The sequence below is a fragment of the Periplaneta americana genome, chromosome 16 (assembly GCF_040183065.1).
Source record: "Periplaneta americana isolate PAMFEO1 chromosome 16, P.americana_PAMFEO1_priV1, whole genome shotgun sequence".
Taxonomy (NCBI): domain Eukaryota; kingdom Metazoa; phylum Arthropoda; class Insecta; order Blattodea; family Blattidae; genus Periplaneta; species Periplaneta americana.
In genome coordinates this window covers 158,442,865-158,467,827 of record NC_091132.1, presented here as the reverse complement: position 1 = coordinate 158,467,827, position 24,963 = coordinate 158,442,865, and the positions used below count along the sequence as shown (strand labels likewise).

At 34.2% G+C, this 24,963-nt stretch overlaps 1 protein-coding gene across 2 annotated transcripts; it reads left to right on the top strand.

Moving 5' to 3' along the window:
• The first annotated feature begins 81 nt into the window (after positions 1–81).
• Positions 82–15,110, top strand: LOC138691552 (zinc finger protein ZFP2-like). 2 transcript variants are annotated; one of them, XM_069813609.1, is made up of 5 exons: positions 82–333; positions 1,261–1,398; positions 2,876–3,013; positions 6,243–6,325; positions 9,439–15,110. In XM_069813609.1, exons 1-5 carry the CDS (start codon positions 220–222, stop codon positions 10,742–10,744), a joined length of 1,779 nt encoding a protein of 592 aa, XP_069669710.1. In that variant the 5' UTR covers positions 82–219; the 3' UTR covers positions 10,745–15,110. The 2 variants fall into 2 exon arrangements, with proteins under 2 accessions (XP_069669710.1, XP_069669711.1); XM_069813610.1 differs by having other exon boundaries at positions 9,425–9,713.
• Positions 15,111–24,963: the final 9,853 nt, after the last annotated feature.

Here is a 24,963-nt window from a genome sequence, read left to right as displayed (position 1 = left end):
TATTAGAAGAAAATTAATAATGCTAAAATTATTTACAATGAGGAATAAACTTTGAATTACAACCGTTCTGAACCTCAATCATCTGTCTGAACACGGCCGCCTTGAAAATATTTCGTAAAGGATTTAGTGTGCCCTGACCTTCCTTTTATCGTAACGATGAAGGAGCCAGTGCATACAAAAATATAACGACAGAGTTGCTATACGTAAGCCTACGCATAGATGTCTTATTATTCGGAAGAATGTGTGGACCAGGGACATGCTCTCACGTCTGAGGTGGAAGTTGATGAAGATCCGATGCCAATTTCATTCAATATGGTGAAACATGAACCAGTGGTGAGTGGAGCGCAATGAATGCACTGGTGTTCTTCCTGAGTTTATATTTTATTTTGATTACTATAGGCACTACATCCTATCAACAGTTTTGTTGCACTGCTTTTTAGGGATCCGCTTTTTACTATATGTTAGAGATAGAAGAATTCTGATAACTATGTAGCCTATTTATTATTTATGTAATGTTTTAGCGAAGTCTAACTTTGAACTGGTATCTGGTTTTATAGGTAAAATTTGTAAACGAAATTGCAGATTACACCTTATTCTTAATGGTTACCAAGCTAGACATTCCCGCAGTGTAGGTCTTTATGCCTAAGGACACGAATTCATTTTTTTTCTTTTTATCTGTGTAAAACTCTCTTCTCAATAATTTTGCAGCTTTTGGCAGGTCAAAGATAGAAAAGGAGAATAGGGGTGTTAGAGTCAGGGAGGTAGCGATGTTTGAGATTATTTTCTTTTGTGCGGAAGTTCAATGGAAGGAAAGTAGACAGTGGTGGTTTTTTCACAATTTCCCATCAAATACAAGGAATTTCTAGCCATCGATAGCAGTCAACCAAAACGTACTATGTTCTGACTAGAGAAAAATCCAAAGTCTTTTTTTTTTTTTTAACTGCGCAAATATTGTTTGCAAATCTATCATAATGAAGAATATACCTATATGCTACAATATAATGCACAATAATATATTATATGCATTAATTGCCGAAATTTTAAAAAAACTTATGCACAGTTAGCTTTGCGTATTCATCATCACAGACGTTAATAACATGTATAACAAATGTTTTTGCATGAAAATATGCATTTGCACATGCTGTGGGTTATGATTAGACTGCGGCATGCGGACATATACAGAACAACTTGTAAAGTTAGAAGTCGTCTTCTGACACCCTGTAATAAATTGGTCATTTAAGACGTCTCTTTGTACTGCAGGAACGGAATCCTGTGTATAAGCATGTGACTGGTATAAAGGAGGAATATGAGGACCACAGCCAAGATCTCACATCTGAGGTAAAAGTTCAGAAGGATCCCGAGACAATTTCTTTTCCTGTGGTGAAACGTGAACCAGAGGTGAGTGCAGCACAAAGAATGCAATATGTGTTCTTCTTCCAGTGTTATCTTGTATGTTCATTGTAACGGACACTGTCTCTTTACAGCAGTACTTGCAGCGCGTTTTAATATGTGATAGTGGCAGAACGAAATTGCTCGCTATACTTACTCGTAATGGTTGCCATTGATACACATTCCCACAGTGTAGTATCACAGTCTAGTACATAAAGTCACGAATTCAATATGTAATAAATATGCAACCATAGATAGCTGCTAACCACTAGGATCGCTACTATCGCCTCATTACAGACAATGCGAAATAATACCTGCACAGTCTATTGTTCCTAGCAACCTTATAACTTAAGCTTTGTAACTGTATATACTAGACTGTGGGATTATTTTGATAATGTGTTGTACTTGACTTGATTTATTTTTGTTTTCTCTATGTTTTTGTCTAAAATTCTGGATGCGTTTTACGATTTTAAAATGATTATATTGATTTTTCCGTACATATATGCATGCATATTATCACCCTGGCCCATTCGTTTAAAGTATTTACATTACTGGTATATGTCTTTTCTAGTACAACATGCTGCCAGTATATATAGAAAAAATATTTTTTAACTTTACAGTAAATTGTGGGGCTTATTTAATTGAATTGCAGAAGGTGCTCTAAATTTTGCAAAATGTTCCAATGCATATAGACATGTACATATATCAATGTATTGTGTATTTTACGTACGTTTTTCTGTCAATGAAATGCATTCAATTTTATTATAGCTAGAGAAACGTAAAGTTAAAAACTTCAGTTGGTAAATCTTCAAATTATTAGAAATAGACGTTTTTAATTTTCCCCACTCATACATGTCGAAAGGATATTGCGATATGCTTGTTGTCGAACTGTGTGGTGGCTCAGTGGTGTAATGTTTGAGTACTTGCAGGTACGAAACAAAATGCTGCTAGTGTGCTAACTCAGAATAAGTGAAACTTATAAAATAGTGGAGGGTAGGGGTGTTAGAATCAGGTAGGTAGGAATGTTTGGGAGTGTGTCTTTTTGTGCAGTAGTTCAGTGGCCCAAAAGCAGGCAGTGAAGTTTTATCATAGTTTCACTTCATACATAAGTATTTTCTATCCATCCAGTACGGTCAACAAAAGTCTTATTGTTTTATTTTCTTTTTTTTCTTTTGCAAAACAACTCAAATTTTGGGTTTATTCCAATACAACCTTGAAAATATGCTACAATATATGCACAATAGTAAATTATATGTAGGAATGGCAGAAATGTGCACGATTTGCTTTTCGTATTACTACAGACATACATAACATGTCTAAAAATGCTTCTGCATGAAAAATATGCATTTGATCATGAATCCTGCCCCATTCCTTGTAATGCCAAGCTGTTGCATGCAGATATATAGAGAGCAGCTTGTGATGTTAGTAGTCGTCTTCAAACGCCCAGTAATAAATTACTCATTTAAGACGTCTCTTTGTATTACAGGAACAGAATATCTTGGATCAGCATGTGACTGGTATAAAATACGAATATGTGAACCAGAACCCTGATCTCATATCAGAGATAAAATTTGAGGAAGATCCAGTGCCAATATCATTCCCTGTGGTGAAACGTGAACCAGAGGTGAGTGGTGCATAAGGAATGCACTGTGTTCTACTTCCAATGTTTATCTTGTATTTTGATTGCCACAGACAGTACCTCTTTGCAACATTATTTGCATTGCCTTTTACTTTATGATAGAGAAAAATACACTTATCACTGTTTACTGTTACAAGATATGTCATTTTGCAGAGAACTAATGCTGGATTTCATGTTTTCACCTTTTTGTTTTTAATTATTCACGTATTTGCAATGTGTCTTTTGTAGAATATTATCTTATCCATAGAGAGAAGATACTTTCTAACTTTACGATAAATTTATAGCTGATTTTGAGTGTATTGCAAGTAAGTTCTAAATTTTGCAAAATGTTGTGATATATATGTGCAGATATGGCAGGCATGACACTGCTGTGTGTTTTATTTACTCTTATTCTTTAAGTCAAGTGCATTTAATTTTAATACAGTTAGAAAAACGTAAAATTAATAACTTCATTTTGCCAATTTTAAAATCAGTAGAAATAAATCATGTATTATTTGAATTTCCTTTACTTCTTATGACTACACTCCAACTTAGTTAAAATTCTCGGGAAAGTTATGAAGTTTACAAAATTGTTCAACGAATTTTCTAACGGACTTTTTCTCTACAATATAATGATCACTATTATCATAGCAAAGGAATCCTTATGTACTGGAGCTTTAGTATAATCGAATGCTTCATGATTTTGCCTGATAAAAATTATGGAGCTTAACTGGAAGAAAATATAATAAGCACAGAAGTGCTATCGAAAGCAAACTCAATCGAATCATTATATACCTTGTAATGTAAAAATTTGAGGTCATACGATGACATGATATTAGACATTGTCAGAAAAATGGGGATTGTACCAATTTCGTTCAAACGTATGGAGTTACAATTAGCACGTCTGATAGTGAAAGTAGCATATTGGTGTCCAGATACTGGTTTCGACAAGTTACCTGTTTGAAGCTTTATCAGGTGTTATCCCTTAACCCATTGAGAGCAAGTGCGGTTAACTTTCAGTGCTGAACCGTATAACATTTTGCTGACTTCACTGGGACACTGGATAGCCATTGCAGTTGTAAAAATGTTGTAATATAAACCACTTACAAAGTTCATCAAATTCGTGACTAGAAATTGAATTATTCCTTCATAGATAATTTCTGCAATTATAAATAATTAAATATTTACTCTACAACAGCCATTTTCCACTAGTGTGCCATGGCATACTCAAACGACCCACTAGTGTGCCGGAGAATATAAATCATGGCACAAGTCAAAGTGTAGATGTGCGAGCAGCAGAGAAGAGAATGATTGATTTGCATCTAGAGTAACCAGATTAGGAAGTGCCAACCTTAAAATATATCGTGTTTTACTTGCTTTTGTGAAATTAAAATGTTTCCTGCCTTAGATATCTGATCAAAACATGTAGTAATATTGTATTTTTCTTCTTCTTCTTCTTCAGCTACAGGGATATGACCTATTGGCCTGTTCCGTCTTCAAGGTTTAAATCATCTGTCCATCTTATTTTCGGTCTTCCGACATTTCTATATCCTATTGGTGCATAATCCATAATTTGTTTTGGTAATCTGTCATTAGTCATTCTTGTAATATGTTGGCACCAATTTTGTTTCTGATTTTTAATCTTTTCTTGTAAATTAAAAATATTTAATAATTGTCGGATCTTTTCATTTCTTTGATGATCCAATAAAGTATAACTGGCAACACCTCGTAGGACCTTCATTTCGCTTACTTCAATTTTTCTTTTTGATGCACGATTTAATGACCAGTTTTCTGAGCTGTAAGTTAATAATGGAACTACTAGGGTTTTGTAAAATTTTAATTGTGTTGAGCGCTGTGTTTTATTTCTTAAAGTTCTTCTTATTGTTCCACATATCTGTTGGAATTTGTTCAACTTATTATTAATATCCTGTTTACCCAAATAAGATATATTGCAGCCTAAGTAGTTAAAAGAAGATATCTGTTCTGTAGTTCCTTGATTAATAACTATTTTACATCGCCTATGGTTAAGCCCATTTTAGTTTTGTTATTAGAAATTTTTAGATTATATCCTTCTGTTATTAGCTGGAGCTGGTCAGTTGCCATTTGTACATCATCCTCAGACTCTGCGATCAGGGGCGTATTTTGCGGGCTACCGGAAATTACAAAAGAAAAAGTTTATAATACTGTATAACATAATGTAATAATTTTGTATTATTAGTTTTACCATAGTAATTAAAATTAAAGTATTTGTTAGATATATTTTGTGTAATAATAGGGCCAGCGGTAGCCCAAACCCTTTAACCAGTATACGCCACTGTCTGCGATCAATATTTGATCATCGGAAAAAAGCATTGTATTTAATACAATTGTTCCTAAATTTATACCAAATGATGTTTTATTCTGCCATTCTTCTATGGCTTTATTGAGGTATATATTAAATAATGTTGGAGATAGTGAGCAACCTTGCTTCACACCTTGGTTTACTATTACTGCATTGCTTATCTGATTACCTACTCTTATCAATATTTTTGTCTCTTATAAGCTTTTTATGATATTTATCAAATGTTTGGGATATCCTTCTTCATATAATATTTTCCATAATTTGTTTCTTAAGATCTTATTTGTATATTTTCGTATCTCCGAAATATAAAATTAAGAAAATATGCGTAATACCATAAGTTTGACACTGCTATTGCATTGAAATAATTTCTGTCATTAAATTTTGCATTTCTATCATAAACTTCACAAAGAATAATACAAAAGTTGTGTTAGTTTAGTTTCTGAATAACATATATTTTGTTTTTGTTCTCAACGTCTTTTGTACCATGCGCCTCTTCACTATTCAACATATTATCATTCCTCAGTATGTTACTAAAAATAAGTCATATAAAATTTAAGATATTTTATTTTGTTTATGAATGCATATATATTTATCTCACTTTTTTGCTTTTTATAGTATCTGTTCCCTTCTAAAAGCGTCAAAATTCCCGTCTTGCTTGGGGAAAGCCTTAGTTTATATGAGTGTGCTGCTGGATTTTAAATTACACCTTTGTGTTTTACATGTTGGAAAAGGTTCAAAAACGCAGATCTGTAAGGAAAATAGTTACCCCACGAAAAATCTGCCCCAAGAATTGTCTTCTATTATCTAATTCTACTAGGTGTAATACGAATTTCGGTGTGCTTTTGTTAATGTAAATTATGCTATGTTTTTCTTTTGTTACTTCTGTATTTTTAGGAAACGCAGAGTGACTTGCACACAATGAATGAGGAGCCAAGGATGGAACTAACGGCAGAGGACAACGATAGTTTAATCGAAAGGTGAGTGTGGTGTGCGAGCTTTCACATAGAAAGTTCATTATGTCTGAAGTTTCCGTTTACTTGACTGTCTAGAAGCACCTTCAGAAGAACTGTCTATCTGAATCATCCAGCAATAATCAGACATCACATTCACACTCCACTTCCCTTGATATCTCATTTCCATAAGTACTGTTCAAGGTTTTCTTCAAGTTGTTCATTAAAAGTGCCTAGATTGTCAGGCAAATAGTGTAGATGGACATATAAGAATTGGGCGTTCACACTCATATTGCAGCCCAAGGTCTGGAAACTCTTTATCTTAATTAATACTATTTCTTTATATTTTGCATCTTTGTAATTCCCACGGAAATAATAAAATACCATTTTCAGTCCATTCAAGTGTTTTTCTGTGAACCGCTCATCTCTTTTACAAAGTCATTGGGTGACATTAATTTGGCTATTTTATTTATTTCATCTTCTTGTTCTTCTTCTTATCCCGTATTAAGCCTGGTGGCCTGTTACATTCTCAATCCTTCGTTTCAGCAGGTGGCCCTACTGTCTCACACACACAAACATTTTGATGTTGTTATTAAATAATGCAGAGTTTTTAGCTATAAATCCGTTAACTCTCTTGCTCTCCAATATTTCTCACACATAGAGAGTTTAGAGTAGTGCTGTCACGAAATCAGCACAGCAATTTATGATTTTGAAGTTATGGGATAGCCATGTGCTTCTCTGTAAAAGACTGCATATAATTGTACGACTACTCAACTTTCAGGCACCGATGTAGAAAATGTTGCAGTATGTAAGGAATTGTAGTTGTAGGGAAAATCACAATCATATAAATGTGAGAGTTTATGTTATTAGTATCAGGAGGTGCGTCGTGCAAAAAAATAATCAGCAGTAAAAATGTGTAATGTAGTTAGAAAAATTTTACGAAAGACAAACATATAAATAAGACGTAAGCATTATTTAAACATTGAAGTATTTTAGATATTATACAGTTATGATTTTATGACTATTTCCTTATAAATTAACAGTACTGCGCGTGAAATTATATAGCATAATCTTCTAGGCGAAATTAGTATGCATTGTACTTGAGTTATTTTCTTTCACGAAACATTGGAAGAAGGAACCACAAACTGGTATGTAAATACATGCACATTCTGATCAGTAAATATAGGTAGTTATTTCTTCACTTTTATTTCATTATTTATTTGTTGCAATTCCAATGCGTATTTATATTGTGGAAAAACATTTTTCTTTAATATTACAAACGTTAATATTTGTCACTTGAAGGATCTGCAGCACATGCTTGATGCTCAACGTTTATTTTAGATATAACATTCTCTGTATGAAGTAATATTATGTTAGCAGTTGTAGTGCTTAAAATTGAGCATAAATTATTGCCTGCCTGTCGACTCCTTAAATTAAATTTGTTAAGTTTCACGGAAGGGAAGAAGTGGTTACTCCTATATGTACTGTCGAACATTGTTATTATTTGTGAAACTAATTTTTATTTGTTATTTAAAATAAAAAATGAAGTAATTGAGGATATTGTGATGATGACTTTAATGCTCTTTACTCATTAGTGTGAAGTAGAGTGATGCCCTGTATGAAATTAGTACTTACCTATGGCGTCTAGCATTAAGTCTGCGGGTAGGAGAGGGGTATCATGAGGAGGTAAGGTTTGAACGTGTGCTATACTGGTATGAAGTTGAAGAAGTGCACGTAAAAGAATGTTATGTCATCGCTGTTTTAGAGGAAAGGGCTGGGCATCGCTGTAAATGATTCTGATGTACTTCTTCCTAAAGACTACACACTGGACAAAATGATGAAGAAATAATTCCAATTTTGTCCAAGTGTTGTATATTGCACTCTTAATAGTAGTTCTATACCATATATAAAATTAAATGGTATTATTAATTAATACATAGACTTTTTTGTTTATATATTTGTTTTTGCTTATTTATGTCTGATGTGATTCTCTGATCTTCAGGAAGCTGCTCATGAACCATAGTGCATTCAATAGTAACGTATGCAAGTCTTAAATTTTCTACAGACTTCTCAAATACTTCTCTCAATTGAGCCATTGAATGCTTTTATGTCGTTGAGTACGACTATATTTATCTCTAATGCAAAGGAAAAAATATTATTTAGTGAGTCCATATTCTTTTATAATTGTAAATTACATTGTTGGAGAGCTTTGAAAGCATTATTATTTGTTTTACATTCGCAAATAACAAATACCAAGTTAGACATAATACCAATACAATTTTTCTAATGACTATTATAATTTTACTAAGTCATAGTACTTTTGATCATTAAAACTACAAAAGGAACTGTTTCAAACAATCGTGGCTGCTGATCACTACAATTTTATCGCATCCCTAGCATATGTTTGTTTTTATCACTTCCCTAGCAATTGTTTCTCTGTTTACCAACATTTCAAACCGTAGATTCTTTACGGTACTATAAAACATGCTTCCCGATCGTTTCCCGCATAGGTAGTCAACTCAAAATGGTGGCTCCTTTCGAACATTTTGGAAAAGCTAACATTAGTGAAATAGAATTCTAGTAAGTCAAAATCTTATTGTATTACAGTGCTTTATTTCTTCTAATCTTTATATATTCTCTTCTAATCCTGTAATAGTCAATTAAATCCCACTCGAGATTTGATTTTCTCTACATAAATCAAACCCTCTAGTAAGATTACTGTTGATAATACTTACTACGAAATGCAATCACTACTGTTTCACTGCCAAATTTTAAAATGACTAAACAATTAACAATTAAACAGTTTATACAGGGTGATTCACGAGGATTTACCTTCGTTTACGGAGTTTATTTCTGAAGATATGTTCAGCTAAAAAGTCATATAAACATTGTTCCTATTCTCACGTGACTTTGGACAGAAAGCCAACGTTGTGTAATCCTTACTAAATTTATTGTACAGGTGAAGTCCAAATTGTTGAGAATTTTGATATTTGCAACATTAGTTATAAATTATTTACAAGGATGCATCTTTAATGACAATATACCTCCTGCTGAAATGGGTTTGTTTTGATGTATATATGGAATAATTGTTTTAATATATGTTGCGACTATTTTATAAATTGATAGCATATTTTGTTCAGGATTGCAGCTACCAACGAGAGCACTGTATCAACAGTACTGGACGGTATTGCACTTGAAGAGAATGACAGTGTGTGTGAGATTCCCACGAATTCAGGTTCCTTGTGCAAACCTGTGCGGACTCGTGAAGATGAGAAACAATTGAAATTTGACTTGCCTAAATCATCTTTCTCGAATTTGACAAAACTGAAGAAGAAACCTTTGAAATGTGATGTTTGTGGAAAGTGTTACCCGGATTCGAGGAGACTAAAGAACCATGAACACCAGCACACAGACGACAAACCTTTCAAATGTGGTGACTGTGGTAAGTGTTTCTTGAATTCCCGAAGCCTATACCACCATAAGCACCGGCACACTGGCGAGAAGCCTTACAAATGTGATGTTTGTGGGAAGTGCTTCTCGCTGTCGATTAGCCTAAAAAACCATAAGCGCCTGCACACTGGCGAGAAACCTTTCACGTGTGATGTTTGTGGTAAGGCCTTCTCGGTTTCGAGTACCCTAATAAACCATAAACGTCTGCACACAGGCGAGAAACCTTTCAAGTGTGATGTTTGTGGTAAGTGTTTCGCGGTGTCTTATAACCTAAAAAGCCATGAACACAGTCATACAGGCGAGAAACCTTTTAAGTGTGATGTTTGTGGTAAGGCCTTCACGGTTTCGGGTACCCTAAAAACCCATCAACGTCAGCACACAGGCGAGAAACCTTTCAAGTGTGATGTTTGTGGTAAGTGCTTCTCGGTGTCGGGTGTCCTAAAAAAACATGAACGCAGTCATACCGGCGAGAAGCCTTTCAAGTGTGGTTTTTGTGGCAAGTGCTTCTCGGCTTCGGGTAACCTAAAAGACCATGAACGCCAGCACACAGGCGAGAAACCTTACAAATGTGATGTTTGTGGTAAGAGCTTCTCGGTGTCGTTTAGCCTAAGAAATCATCAACGCAGTCACACAGGCGAGAAACCTTTTAAGTGTGGTGTTTGTGGTCATTGTTTCTCGTACTCTAGTAGCTTAAGGAATCATAAACGCCTACACACAGGCGACTTACCTTTCAAATGTGATGTTTGTGGTAAGTGTTTCCTGGTTATGAGGAGCCTAAAGAACCATGAACGCCGTCACACAGGCGAGAAACCTTTTAAATGTGGTGATTGTGGTAAGTGTTTCTCAAATTCGATGAGCATAAGGAATCATGTACGCCGGCATATGGGAGAGAAACCTTTTAAAAGTGGTGATAGCGGTAAGTGTTCTTCGGATTCGAGGAACCTAAGGAACCATAAACGCCGGCACACACGCAAGAAACATTTGAAATGCACCTAAAATTCCATGAACTCCGACAAAGACGCGGGAAATCTTTCTAATGCCGTGTTCGGTTTGAGTGACTCTGAGCCGAAAACCAAAAGCCATGGTCTCTTGCACATTGGAGAGACACCGTCTAAATGTGTTTAGCTGGTAGGCATATCTTAAGACCGTCTATATTACATGCTCAAGTCTATATTACATGGTGATAACTAGCAACTAGCTGACTTGTAAACCACACACTAGAGAGCTGTGAACATGTATGCTGGAATCGTGGCCTTCTTCATAGTCTATTTTTCTCAAAGCATGAAATTACGGTATAGCATTAAATTAAGAAGGCAGTGTCCTAATGCAGTTTAATTACTAGTTATCAGCTGTTATTTTTTGGAAATTCGAATTCTTTATTTATAAGCAGTTTTCCAGTAAACAGTTCAAGAAACTTAATTCTCAGGTTTGTGAACTGAATGGTAATTTCCTGTGACACTAGAGAAGAAACTTAGAAAGATGTAGAGTTGTAAAAGATGTTCAAGATATATCTATGAAAATTACGTGTGGCTATCAACAATCGAAATGTGGAAAAGATAAGGGCCTATAATATTACAATATTATGAAAATATGACGCAGATACCAGCAATGTCAATGTTCCAAGTTAACGTGTTGTTCTACATTAAACTCACATTTCATTTCCAAAGCATCATCAGATTTCATAACCCCCAATTTTTAATGAGGTATCCATGTTTATTTAGGCCGTGTCTCAAAGCTATATTTTCAGCTGAAGTGAACTAGATTGTTGACTAAATAGCCGGATGTGACGTCAGAAGTTATGATCCAAAGCTACATAGTGCATAGCAATCAAGTCCGTAGTAGCTAGTCAACGAAAATGCTTGCTCGATTGTTGACTTGTTCACTAAACAAACATGGATACCTCATAAGCAATTGGGGTTATGAAATCTGAAAATGCTTTGGAAGTGAAATAATGTAAGTATAATGTAGAATAACACGTTAACTTTGAACACTGACATTTTTAGTAACTTCTGTACAATGTTTTAAACATTATTGTAATATATTAAGCCCTCATCTTTTCCACATAATTCGTAATGAAACTGCATTAGGACACTGCCTTCTTAATTCAGTGCTGCACCGTGATGTCATGGTTTTTAAAGAAATAGACTATGAAGAAGGCCATGTTTCAAGTATAATTTTCCAAAACTCCCTAGTGTGTAGTTCACAAGTCACCTAGTTGCTAGTCATTAGTGTGTAGTATGGACTTGAGCTTTGAGACACGGCCTTAATATACAAGTCATTAGTCAAGCAAGCATTTTCGTTTGCTAGCTATTATGGACTTGATTGCTATTCACTACGTAGCTTTGGATCGTAACTTCTGACGTCACATCTTGCTATTTAGGCAAAATCTAGATCACTTCAGCTGGAAATGTGGCTTTGAGACACGGCCTAATTACTCATGTCCTGAAGCGTTTGACGAAGAAATCTTTCTTATGGGGTTTTTGTGGTAAATATTCTCGCGGTCATGTAGCTTGAAAACCCATGAACGGCTATACGCCAGGATACTTTCAATTCTGATATCTGTGTTATGTGTTTCTTTTTAAAGACTATTTTAATAATGTTTTCAGAAATACTGACGAAAAATTTGATAATGAGACGACTGTGGGTTTTTTTTTCTGATTCTTGTAACCCAAAACTTCATGGACGCTACTATAGGCTAGAAAACGTATATAGGCTACTACAGTTAAAATATATAGATTGAAGGTGAGCATTCGCAGCTAACGAGAAACTTACCTAGAACATGAAAGTTGATTCACTCTATTACCATCATAAATCTATTTTCTCGTATTTTTTCAATTAGGCGCTAAAATGATATCTTCTTCATCCATCGTGTCTTACTAATTATGAAATTCAACAGTATCACTTTCAGTATTATGTTATGTGTATCTAACCAGACCACCACGTGATTTGAATTCTTAAATATTCTGTGTCATAAATTTTGTAGTTGGGTAATCTGCGTTTATGTTACCTGGCTTGTATTCATGAGAGACCGCCATTGTTGAGTTCTGCACAAGTAACATCAGAATACATAGTATCGACTTCACACATCATTTTTGGCATACTGATCGATATGCACTGTCTTTTCAATTCTTGGTTCATCATGAGTGAAAAGGCATTTTTGTAGTAATGCAATGTACTTGTAAAACAGGTATTAATCTATGCATACTTTTACATATTTGTCATATTGTAATTTTTAATCATCCATGGCCATTAAAGATATGAAATATCAAACAGGGTGAAATGAGATTTTGTGCTACAAGACTAAAGGCTGGTTTCACCAACCTTCAGTAAATCAGTCCAAATGAAACATTAAATACTCAACATTAAAATATTTAACGATTCACTAAAATGCGAGCTGCTCACCAACCAAATTTTCTTAACATTTAATGAACAGTAAGTAATGGCTCATTATGGATAAATAAGTGCGATTTATAAATTTTTTATGACTATATCGATATTTCTTTCTACGAAACCACAGTCTACTATATTTCAAATCGTGTACAGGATTAGGAAACTTTTTTTGTGTCCCTTGGTAGTGGAATGTTGAAATTTTGAATGCGTTTTACACGAATACATTTATATGTGCACTGCCTCTGTAGACTTCAAACCGAGCAGCTATATGTGCCTTGTCGCGCTTATTACGTCACGACTCTGCTATGGAGCAGTCAGGAGCGAGTTGGCTTGTCCCTGGGAACCGAGTTCGATTCTCGATGTTAACTTTTTTTTATTGACGTAACTAATTTTTTATACATGTTACTTTCATTTTTTATTTTTTGTAGTGGAATGAATTATTTCTCAACACTGGCTCCACAAGAAGAATTTAAAAAAATTCTCGGGAGATCAGTTTTCGTCCCGAACTAAAGCAAAAGATAACCAAACAAATTAAACAAAAATAAAAAATACACATGTGGATCCAATACTTTGTCCACATGCCAATGGCGTCTCTAACTGTTTGGCATTTTTGGGGCATTGGGTTCACCAGATAGCGGAAATAGTTGTGATCCTCTGTAAAATTTTCCCTGGTAGCGATAACTTGATCCCACAACTGATCTGGATTTTGAGGTGGGTTGTCTCGATATTTCTCAATCCTCTTTTTCATGCCTTTTCTTGAACCATCTTTGAATATTTATGGCGGTGTGCGCAGAGTGTTTATCCTGCTGGAAAATTAAATTTCCTTCGGAAAGTAAAGTAGTATAAATTTCATGAATACAGTTCCTTCGCTTTTTAAGCCACTAAATACATATCTTATGCCTACCTATAATATAATTCTAATAAATAAAATTTAATATACCAATTAAGTTCTGTTATACATCACATATTCATATGTATGAGGTCTCGCCCATCTCATTGATTATTACACGACTAAAATGAATTAGTCCATAATACAAATGGACTAATTCGTATTACTTGTGTAATATTCAATGAGGTGGGCAAGACCTCATACATATGAATATGTGATGTATTAACAGTTAGCAGTTGTCATGAACTGATGTTGAATATGACCATAAAGTCATTTAAATATGCTCTCCTGCATATATGACGTGTATCGTCTCAAGTGCAGGTAGTAAGGCCGTAAAAAGCATTACGAGAGGTGTTCGGCCGGCGCCGTGGATCGTGTCCCGGCATGGCTCAGTTGGTAAGAGCGCTCAGCGCGCAGAGTTGAGAGGTCCTGGGTTCGATTCCCGATGCCGGTAAGAATTTTTCTCGTATTTAATAGTAATAAGTTCTGTTATGTTTGAATGCACATAATGTATCAATTTACTAATATTATTTAGGTGTGTAGTTATAATAACCACTTTCATGTGTTAAAATAAAAACTCAGTTGTATGTTACCTAGTTGACTAGTTTCAGCTTAGTGTCAGCCGTTGTTGTGATATTCTAACCTATGATCAGTTTCTTCTAAAATTTTGAGTACCACGATCTTCGCGACGCGGTATCATTCGTGAATTTTTGTGTAATTCAAAATGTTAAAATGATGGTTTCTTAAATAGTTAACATCATCTCCATCTGATCCTTAATTATCGACCAGTTCCAGATATAACAATTCTGCGTCGAAACGTTCCGCCATTTTATATTGCATCTAATGAACCATTAAAAATTTAAAGACAGAAATTTCTGTCACTAAATTTAATGATAGCTTTACTGGTTCGTTAGGCTAATGACGCTTGGTAAGTTCTAAAAATGATTTAATGAACCAGTAAATAAATTAGTGAATTGTTAAAACATTAATGAAGCTTCGTGAAACCGGCCCTAAGAAATATAACGGGCTATGTGAACTATACTGTACTATATATAATGAGTGGAATAAAATGAATTAATGTGAATATAGAAAGAGTTTATTTTGTTCAACTTTTACATGTTACAATTTAATAAGCTATACTTATTCCTTGAAGAATAAATTTTCCTTAAAGTAATATATATATTACTTTTATGCGTGAAACATTATTCTGTCAAATATCTTATGTTTAAAATTGTATCGTATCGATTGTATAAAAAAAGGTTTATTTTCATCCTTTAGATAATCCGTCACATCTCGCAAGTCCCTCTCTTTCGGGCTGATACTTTGCTGATACAAATAAAGGCTGCAGAGAAGAAGCAATGTAGTTCAAATTCATGTTTTTGCTGAAAACACCACTCTCCGTCCTGTGTTCATATCTGGTAAGTTGTTCGAGTCATCACTACTGCTAGCTTTCCTTCGTTATTCTTGTCCACTGTGTTTTCGAAATCTGATGTTCAGTTGTTGCAAGAGTGTCTGGAGAAGCGCTTTTGCAGTCATAGAGCTCAGATTAGTTAGATATTTGCATCATACGTAAGGTCTATTTTTTGTGAAACATTAATAACCTTCATTAGTACTTTATTAGTAGTTCATGGTACTTGACTTTTGCACTTAATCTTGCGATTTTCGTTTTGTGCAAAATTCGGTCAAGACTTAATGAAGAGAAATCTGAAAGAAGGTAATTTTGTCCATTTTTATCAATAAATTCCTTAGCTATTAGGTAAAAGCATAAGGACAATAACATCCTATTTTCTATACATACTGATTAGACCTTGAGCTGTACTAACGATTTGACAACTCCGTTAAATGTACAATTTCGTGTATTAATGGAAATCATTCACTCGCGGTTGTTAATTCAAATTTGAACGAAATGAATAATTTGTTTGTATTCTTAAAGTGACACATGAATTTTTTTCCGAGACTGCATAGGACCTTATTCTCTCTTTCTCTTTTTTGATTGCATTATAGCATTATCACTCATATTATAACATTATCATGACAAAAAACAAACTATTGTTTACAAAACTCCTGAGACATTCAATGAAGCAAATGATCAATTATATCAGGAAACAGTGATGTTCATAGCTACGTCTCTGGATGCGACTTAGGATTACTTTCAGGTTCCGTTTTATTTCACCGTTCTGTATTAAAATAACGGCTCTTTCATAGCACACTTTAAGTGTGGTGTCCAACCTTTTTTGGTTGACGACACACTTTACAAAAATGCCCACGATATCGCGACAAACTGTATTAGTAATAATAATAATAATAATAACAACAATAATAATAATAATAACCAGTGTTTTTCTTCTGGAGATGAAAGTGGTGAAACTCTGTGTAGAATATTTCATAGTGGACAGGAAGACAATTACTGTTCACTTCACTGGAATTTGATCACTTTTAATCTCCTTTTTGTCCGAGTAAAACTTTCAAGGTCTAATTGTAATTGAAAGAAAAATTATATTAAAACATAGTTCCAGCGCGTTCCGCCAGAAAAAAGCACTGATAACAACAGCTATGTAGTGTCGGACATGCAGTGTTGTAGATAGGTGGATGTTAACACGTAATGGAAAAAGAAAAAAAAAAAAAAACGAGCAGCAACTTGAGTGGCGTTAGAAAAAAACTAAGGTATGTGTCAAAAATCAGAACTTACCTATGCTGGACGTCCGATAAAATTTTTTATTATCATTTTGGAAACTCATGTATTTGAATTAATGTGAAGTCTGCGCTTTGTGGATTGCACAGAGTTTGTCTATACGCGGTCTTACGGTTGACAGGCCGTCACGTAAATCATTTTCAAGATGCAGCAGTCTGTTTTTTTTTTGTTTAGATTTCACTATTAGTATTTTTAAGGTAGGAAATGCTGATTCACACACGTATTACACTGAAAATGGCAATTCTAAATGTATGTTATGTTTATTCGGGACCATCGACTGATATGACAAAACAATTCCACATATTAAACACTCCGGATTTTGTTTATATTCATCTTCAAGCCACGTGAATCCATATTAAGAATATTCATCACTATAGTTACGAAACGCAGTGCATTTTTGTGAAACCTGAAGGGAATTTTCGATCATATTATTTGAATTAGCAGTGCTGTCACATAAATCCAGAACGTAATTCAGATTATTTGTGTCGAATTAAAAACTTGTTCATGATAAAATCTAAATAAATCACTCTTGATAAAAATAATCGCACTTTCACCCGCTCACACGTCTTTACTGAAACTGACCAATATGTTGTGACGATTCTAAACTCTGTTTATTACTAAGTGGGAAGAGTAAACGAATTACTAAGCATTGTTGCAGGTTTTCACTTTCATTCGAATTATCGCTAGGCAGAAAAATTAAACTGAGCATTCTTACAGATGTTCACGTGTCAATGATAAAGTCTGTCTCAAAATAAAACGTACTATATCAAAGACTTTGTTGTAAATAAAAAAACATTCGTCGTAAAGAGACGTTCTGCATTGCATAAAATTGATTTTTAAATTCGCGACACACTCCATGGGGCTGCGTGACACACCGGTTGGGAACCATGCTTTAGAAAGCAATGTTTTTGTCACTTGGCGCATTATGTATGTAAACTCTTCAAGTGATCGTGTCTTGCCAACTCTCGTAATGTTGATAACCATCAAATTTGCGATTTTCTTTCTCATCTATATGAAAACTGTCCACTTTACTGAAATATGCCAATGTCACAAATCATTCTTAATTACATTCTCTTTGACATTAGACAGATAGCCTGTCTGTCTGTGTACATTAGTTACCCAGTCAGACGTTGTTAAAAGTTTTGGAAAATTTTCTTTTTAGAAAGCTGTGAACTTCCTATCGATATGGTGAAAGTTTTTTTTTTGTAAAGTATTTATTACATTAATATATTCCTCGTTCATATTTCAACCTCATTCTTGGAACGTGGAGAATGTTCATGCAGCCGAATTATTTACTTCGCTTACTTCCACTTTTTTTTTAAATTGTCGACTAATAAATGTTCATAATTTTTGTATAAGCTTACTGTTAACTGTGTCGGTATTATCAATTAAATTAAGTTTTGAAACACCAAAATATTACACACTTTTATTTTCTAGTTTTTTTTAAGACGTCCATTTCCAGTACATACCATTTTCATCTGTACCATTTAATGAATAAGGAGCGGATTTCTATGTAATTAAATATTATTTTTGCGTGTGATAAAACACAATTAACAAAGTTAAACATTCCGAACATGAAGTTTCAAATTTAAACCCCGAATTTTATTTCACATAAAAACACATATTTTCACACAAAAAAAATGTAAATACATATTTTGAGGAAATCTGTTATAAACACATAAATCTTTGAGTTTTTTTACGTAAATAATTTTTTTACAAGAACTTTTAAATATTTTAAAACTAAATCAATCATGTCACTCAGAAGTACGTTATCTTTTTAAAGAATTCTTGGTTGCTTTGTGTTTCCAAGCGCTGTTTGGTGTATGCGTGATACATTTTTGTAATAGTGTCGCTCAAGCTCTGAGAACTGCTAGGCAGCAGATCAGTGTTATTATTAGAGAATAAATTATGTGTTGCTGAAGATGATTTCATTCCACGCTTTCTTTGTGAAACACAACAGATAAAAGCTCGGGCATGAACATTATTTAATTTAAACAAATCTCTCGCCTCTCGCTCATGTCTATCAAGTAAGGCAATATATCTTGTTGTGATTCCCTGTTATCGGGCTTCGTCAGTCGATATCCTTCAAGATATACTGAAAGATGGTTGTTCAAAAAAACGATTTGGCTTTCCTATTAGCAAATCTAAGCTTTTTCTGTGACTCCATAAAAAAAAACTCGAAACATCGAAAAACCTGTTGTCTGAAACAGGGAGGTACGTGCCGTGAAAATTAAACTAGCCTCGCTACCAGGTTCAGAAGTACAAGTACTAAGGAAAAAATTCCAGAATGTGTTTGGGAATAACAGTGGATATAAAAAATGTGTAAAGTTGCTCAAGTATGTATTGGAGGGTGTGTCTGTAGGTGAAATTGACGGTGTTTGTGTTTGTGATATTCCTCTCTTTAAATATGCACGTCTGACGTCCTGTGATGTGGAAATAACGTTTTCACAGTATAAGTCGTTGTTCAGAGATAATCGGCATGCATTTGTGATAGAGAATTTGGAGATGACCTTTGTTATTCACTGCAATTCTCGGTCAACTACTAGCAATCAAGTGTGGCTGGTGAGTACCTGTAACATTTTTTTTCCAAGCTAAGTAAGGTATTTTTGTCATACTTAAAATAAATATTTTTTTTTTATTTTTAGCAAATATGTTCGTACTTTTTATCACATAAAAAATAAATATATTTAAAATCTTTAGCACATAAAAATGAAATTTAATGGTACAAAAATCTTCATAACATTTTATCAACCTCAATGTTAAGATGAAGTTCATTAACAAATACGAGGTCAGAATCAAAAGTAATTTCTCCACCTTCATAACTCGCCAACAGATGGCTGCACTGGCATGCAACTGGCAGAGTCCATGGATGTAGCGGAATAGCGCAATCACTGAGTCGGCCGCTATTGTTATTCCTTTTGAATACGCTTGGGATAGGAATATTTAAAGTAAAACTCAGATATTTCTAATTTGCAGGGTACAAACTTCTAAAAGGATCTTCTTACATTTCAGAACATTATTGTCTGTCAACATACTGATGTATAGAAACTTCATTTAATAATTATTACAGCATAAATACACATTTAAGGTGTTCAATACACTCCTTACACATCACAGGTATTACAACAATATGAACTTAATATATTACAAGTAACAAATGAAACTAACAATTTTGCAAATAAAATAACAATAAATCTAAATATTTTCAACAGCATTTCTCGTACAAACTTTCCGGTTTCCGTATATAAGGGCACACTATACTGAAATTTCTCCAAGTTCCTTAGTTACAAGAGTTCACAACAGTGAAATCAATAACTGCCATACTTACGAAGCTAGATTCATCAAGTTTTGCTCACTGGTATATCTACTTAATAGTGACTAGTGTACAAAACTTCATCTGCCTATGATACGTGGTTTGCATTTTATTGATGATTTTATTAAAATATTGAATCGCTTTATATAAAAAGTCGCTTGCACTACAATTGATATTGTTCTTAAGTGATATTCACTTATATGGATTCTTACGTACATGCAATCAAAGTTTACTAAAGGATTTTGCTGTAAAATTAATCAGTAAATTACTAGAGTTTTTATTATAAAATAAAAAAAATAACAAAGTTAAGTCATAAAAAAATTCCTAGTAATTTACCCATTCACTGTACAGAAAATTCCTATAGTAATGTTTGTTCCAATGTATATAAAGAATCATATAAGTTCATATCAATTAAAAATAATGTAAATTGTGGCGCAAGGGACTTTTTGGATAAACCAGTACAATATTTTATTAAGTTATTAATAAAATGGAAACCACTTATCATGGAGGGCGAAATAATGTACATGTGTTATTAACCACCTATACTAGTGATAAATATTTTGTGAATTTGGCTTTAAAATATGGAAGTTAGTAATTTCGGTATAATGTATGTATTTATTTATTCACACTGCAACGGGTATATACCCGTTGGCAGTGGTAACTAATTACACTCAATAATGACAATAATAAACTTATTAATTAAAAATACAGTTAATAATAGCACCAATAATTAATACAAATAATTAATACTAACAATAATTTATAATAACAATAATAATAATAATAATAATAATAACAATAATAATAATAGGGAATATCGTAAATTAAATGAAGCACGATCACTTAAAATAACATTTAAAATAAATCTAATTTGTATCTTAAATCTAAGTTCGAACTAAAACCCACGAGTATGATATGTTCATATCTGCACAAATACCTTTCCACATTACACTCATTTCGCTGTCAACTTACTCACTGCACTGGAACTACGACACATTTCACTGATTCTATCCTGATTTCACTAACACTTCAAAAACATTTCACTGTTCAAATACTTTGCACTGCCATTATAAACTATAAAGCTTCCCTGACAGGAACACGTTTCACTGACACAACACACTTCACTGACAACAATTCTTCACTGATACAACACTTCAATAACAAAATATCATTTACATCCTTTACATACTGTGTATAATTACCGTCTATTAGTAAAGTCCTTAAGCCTATTTTTAATACGTTTTTGGTTGTTGGTAAAGCCTTCAGTAAGTCTGCAGGTAAAGCATTCCAGTCCCTGATAGTACGATGGAGAAAAGAAAACTTTCCAGTGTCCGTCCTCTGTCTTCTTTCCCTCAGTTTATATGAGTGGTCGTTCCTTGAAGAGTAATTTGGCGGTTGCAACCTATTTTTTATTTCTCTCCAGGCAGGCTCACCTCTGTATGTTTTAAACAGTGCGCATTATCGAATTCGCGTTCTCCTGTCCTTGAGTGTGTCCCATTTTAATGGTGAATTTTTCCGAAAACACTTGAGAGCCCGTTTTTGAATCTTTTCCAGTGTCTTAATATGTTGTAATCTAAGGATCCCAACATGCAGCACCATATTCCATTACTGGACGTACTAGTGATTTATATGCAATCTCTTTGGATTTATCAGAGCCTTTTCTTAGTACCCTCATCACAAAGTGTAACGCTCTCCATGCTTTTCCCGCTGTGTCCGTAACGAGTTCCCCCCAGCCGAGATCGCTGCTAAATGTTATTCCGAGGTATTTACATTTGTTAACTTCCGGAATGGTTTCACCCCCTAACGTATACGATGCGACTATTTTATTTCTTTTCCTTGTAAAGCTGATGGCTTTGCTCTTTAGAGAATTTATTTTAATTTTGTTGGCTATTGCCCAATCGTTTATTCTATTTAGGTCAGTCTGAAGAAGAGTAGTATCTTCATAACTTTTTATTTCCCTGTATACTATACAATCATCCGCGAATAAGCGAACCCTAGACAAGATATAACTGGCAGATCATTTACAAAAGCCAGGAATAGAAGAGGCCCCAAGACACTCCCCTGTGGGACTCCGGAAGTAATTTCAATTGGGTTTGATAATTCCTCCCCTACCCGTACTCTCTGAGTGCGACAAGTTAAAAATTCCTTGATCCACTGGAGTACTCTGAAGTCAATCCCCGTTGATTGTAGTTTAACCAACAATATATCGTGTGGGACTACATCGAATGCGCGTGAAAAGTCAATAATCACTGCATCTGCTTGGCTACTGGAATCTATTGCTTCTTCTAAATCCTGACATACAGTTTCTAATTGACTCTCACATGAATAGCCCCCCGAAATCCATGCTGACAGTTATGTAACCAATTTGAGTTATCCCAATGCTGCCTTAGATAAGCTGAAATCAAGTGTTCCATCTGTTTGCAAACCACAGAGGTGAGGCTGACCGGTCTGTAATTTTTTGTATCTGAGCGAGACCCTGACTTATAAATTGGAACCACTATTGCATCTTTCCAATCTCGCGGGACAGTAGCATTGTTAATTGATATTTCAAATGTACGCACGAGATAGGGAATCATGGCTAGCGAAAAAGCAGAAAAATTAAATTCCTATTATGCCACTGTTTTTGGGATGAGGACAATAATACCACACTTAGAATCTGTGGAAAATACGGGTCAGTTTTCTATCAAGCCTAGGGACATAAGGAGAAGGATCTCTAAATTGAAAACTCATAAATCAGTAGGACCTGATGGTATCGCCGGAGACGGAGACGTACTGAATTTTAAGACCCTCAGAAATAGTCGCAGGTATTGAAGCGATTCCAGGTATTAGTGACTACGACGCGGTAATTCTTGAAATATTATGGAATGCTAAGTACAAGCAAAGCGGAAAAAAGAACAAAAATATCTTGCAATATAACCAAGCGGACAGAGAAGGCTTCCAAAATTATCTTAGAGAAAAGTACTCATTATGGGTAGTGAAGGGCAGTAGTGTAGAAGAATGCTGGGCGGAGTTCAAGCAGATTATATTAACAGGAATACAGAAATTTATCCCGGTTAAACACTTATCAAACAATCCCGATCCGGAATATTATAATAAACACATACGGAAACTGAAAAGAAAACTAAGGAAATCCTACAGACAGCGCAAGGAAAGCCTTGCAAAATAAACAAATTTCAGACAACTATCGAAGGAACTGCTTAATGCGAAGAAGATAGCGCAGGAAAATTACCTAAATAAACTTTTCAAAGGTGAACAAAACGGGTGGGGGGAATTTTATAAAGATCTATTTCATAAAAAATGCTCTAGATTGTCAGCAAGGTTATTTATTTTTAAATTTTACAGCTCATTATTCTATTTAGTCCAATGTGTGTGAAATTTATTTTTAACATTCATTTAATATTTTCATTGCATCTGAAAATTCTGCTATAGCTTTTTATTTTTACAATGGCAATCAACAGGAATTTGTTTAATTTATTACCTATTTCTTCTTGCTTAGTGAATTGAAATTTCAAATGTAGAGAAGTGATATTGTCCAGTGTCGTCCCCAGGGGATCAGATGAATAGGGTGACCTAAAGATAATTCAGGTAAACGAGCTATCAATCCTATGACCACTGCTACGGATCCCAAGGCACTAAAAAGGACAGATTTTCAAAAGAGCTGATTGGTCAACATACTAATTGCAACTTAATACTTGCGATAATAAGCAAATACAACAAAATAAAAATAATAGCAGGTGCATACATAATCGAAATGATAGCCGTCCAAATCTTGGATTTAAAATATCGGGATCCTAATCAATGCAAATGACCAAAAAAGATGTAAATTAATGTTAAAAAACTGCATAATGAAATTTTAAAAAAGAATATTATAAAGATGAATAGAGATGGTGATTGATGATGTCCAATGAAGATTTTAAAATGGCTGATGCAATTGTCTGAAGAGTCTTTTCAGGAACCTTTAATTTTCTGAGAATCTCCAATATAAATTTGGGAATTGTTCCTCGCGCACGAAACATAAGTCCAATGACATTCCAATCTTGAATATTATATTTATGACTGAGATTATCACAGCATGGAAGGTAAATAGCGCGTTTCTATTCATGTACTTGCTTTGCTTGATCTTCATTAATTTCGAACCATACAGTGGGGTCAAGAATAAGACTAGTTTTTTATCTCGGTCAATTATTATGATGTCAGCATGCCGTGTGGACCCTTCCGTAGAAAGACATTGATTAATATTAACCCGTCTTAGCCCAAACTCATTACAGATGTACAAATTGTTGATAAATGATTAAATAATGTTTATTACAGCCTATATAAGTATTGTTTATTGAGAATTCATGGAAAATCATATTTATAAACGGACTATAGGCGTGTCACCTGTAGGTGACATTGGGCAATAAATCTTATTGTCACGTTTAATGACTGCAATATCATATTTTATTCAGTGGAGAATATTTAAGATAGCATATATGTAATAATACTACTGTATGGGACTGAATCGCTGGCTGGATGTCTGTATGGAGCTTTCCCATAGAGATCACAACATACTTGCACGATATTTCGCCGGAATTCACAATATGTCAAGTATTTTTGTATTGCATCTCTTCTTGATACTAACCACGCATTATGACAGGCTGCATCGAGATCAAATGCAAATTGGATACCATCATTTCGTTCCATGAAAGCTCACTTTCAAAGAATGAACATTTTCGTCAAATCTATCTACTCATTCCATGTATTTGATGTACTATTCAATAACCGAAGGGCAATCCGCTTGAATTTTGCTTCGTTTCCCTGCAATAGCACTGACTCGATCTGCTTTAAAAATTGGAGTTACATTGTGTCAGTTTGAAGCAAGAGTGACAATATTATTATCATGCCATCGAACAACAGCATCATCCTGTGTCACAGCGAAAGATATTGCACCA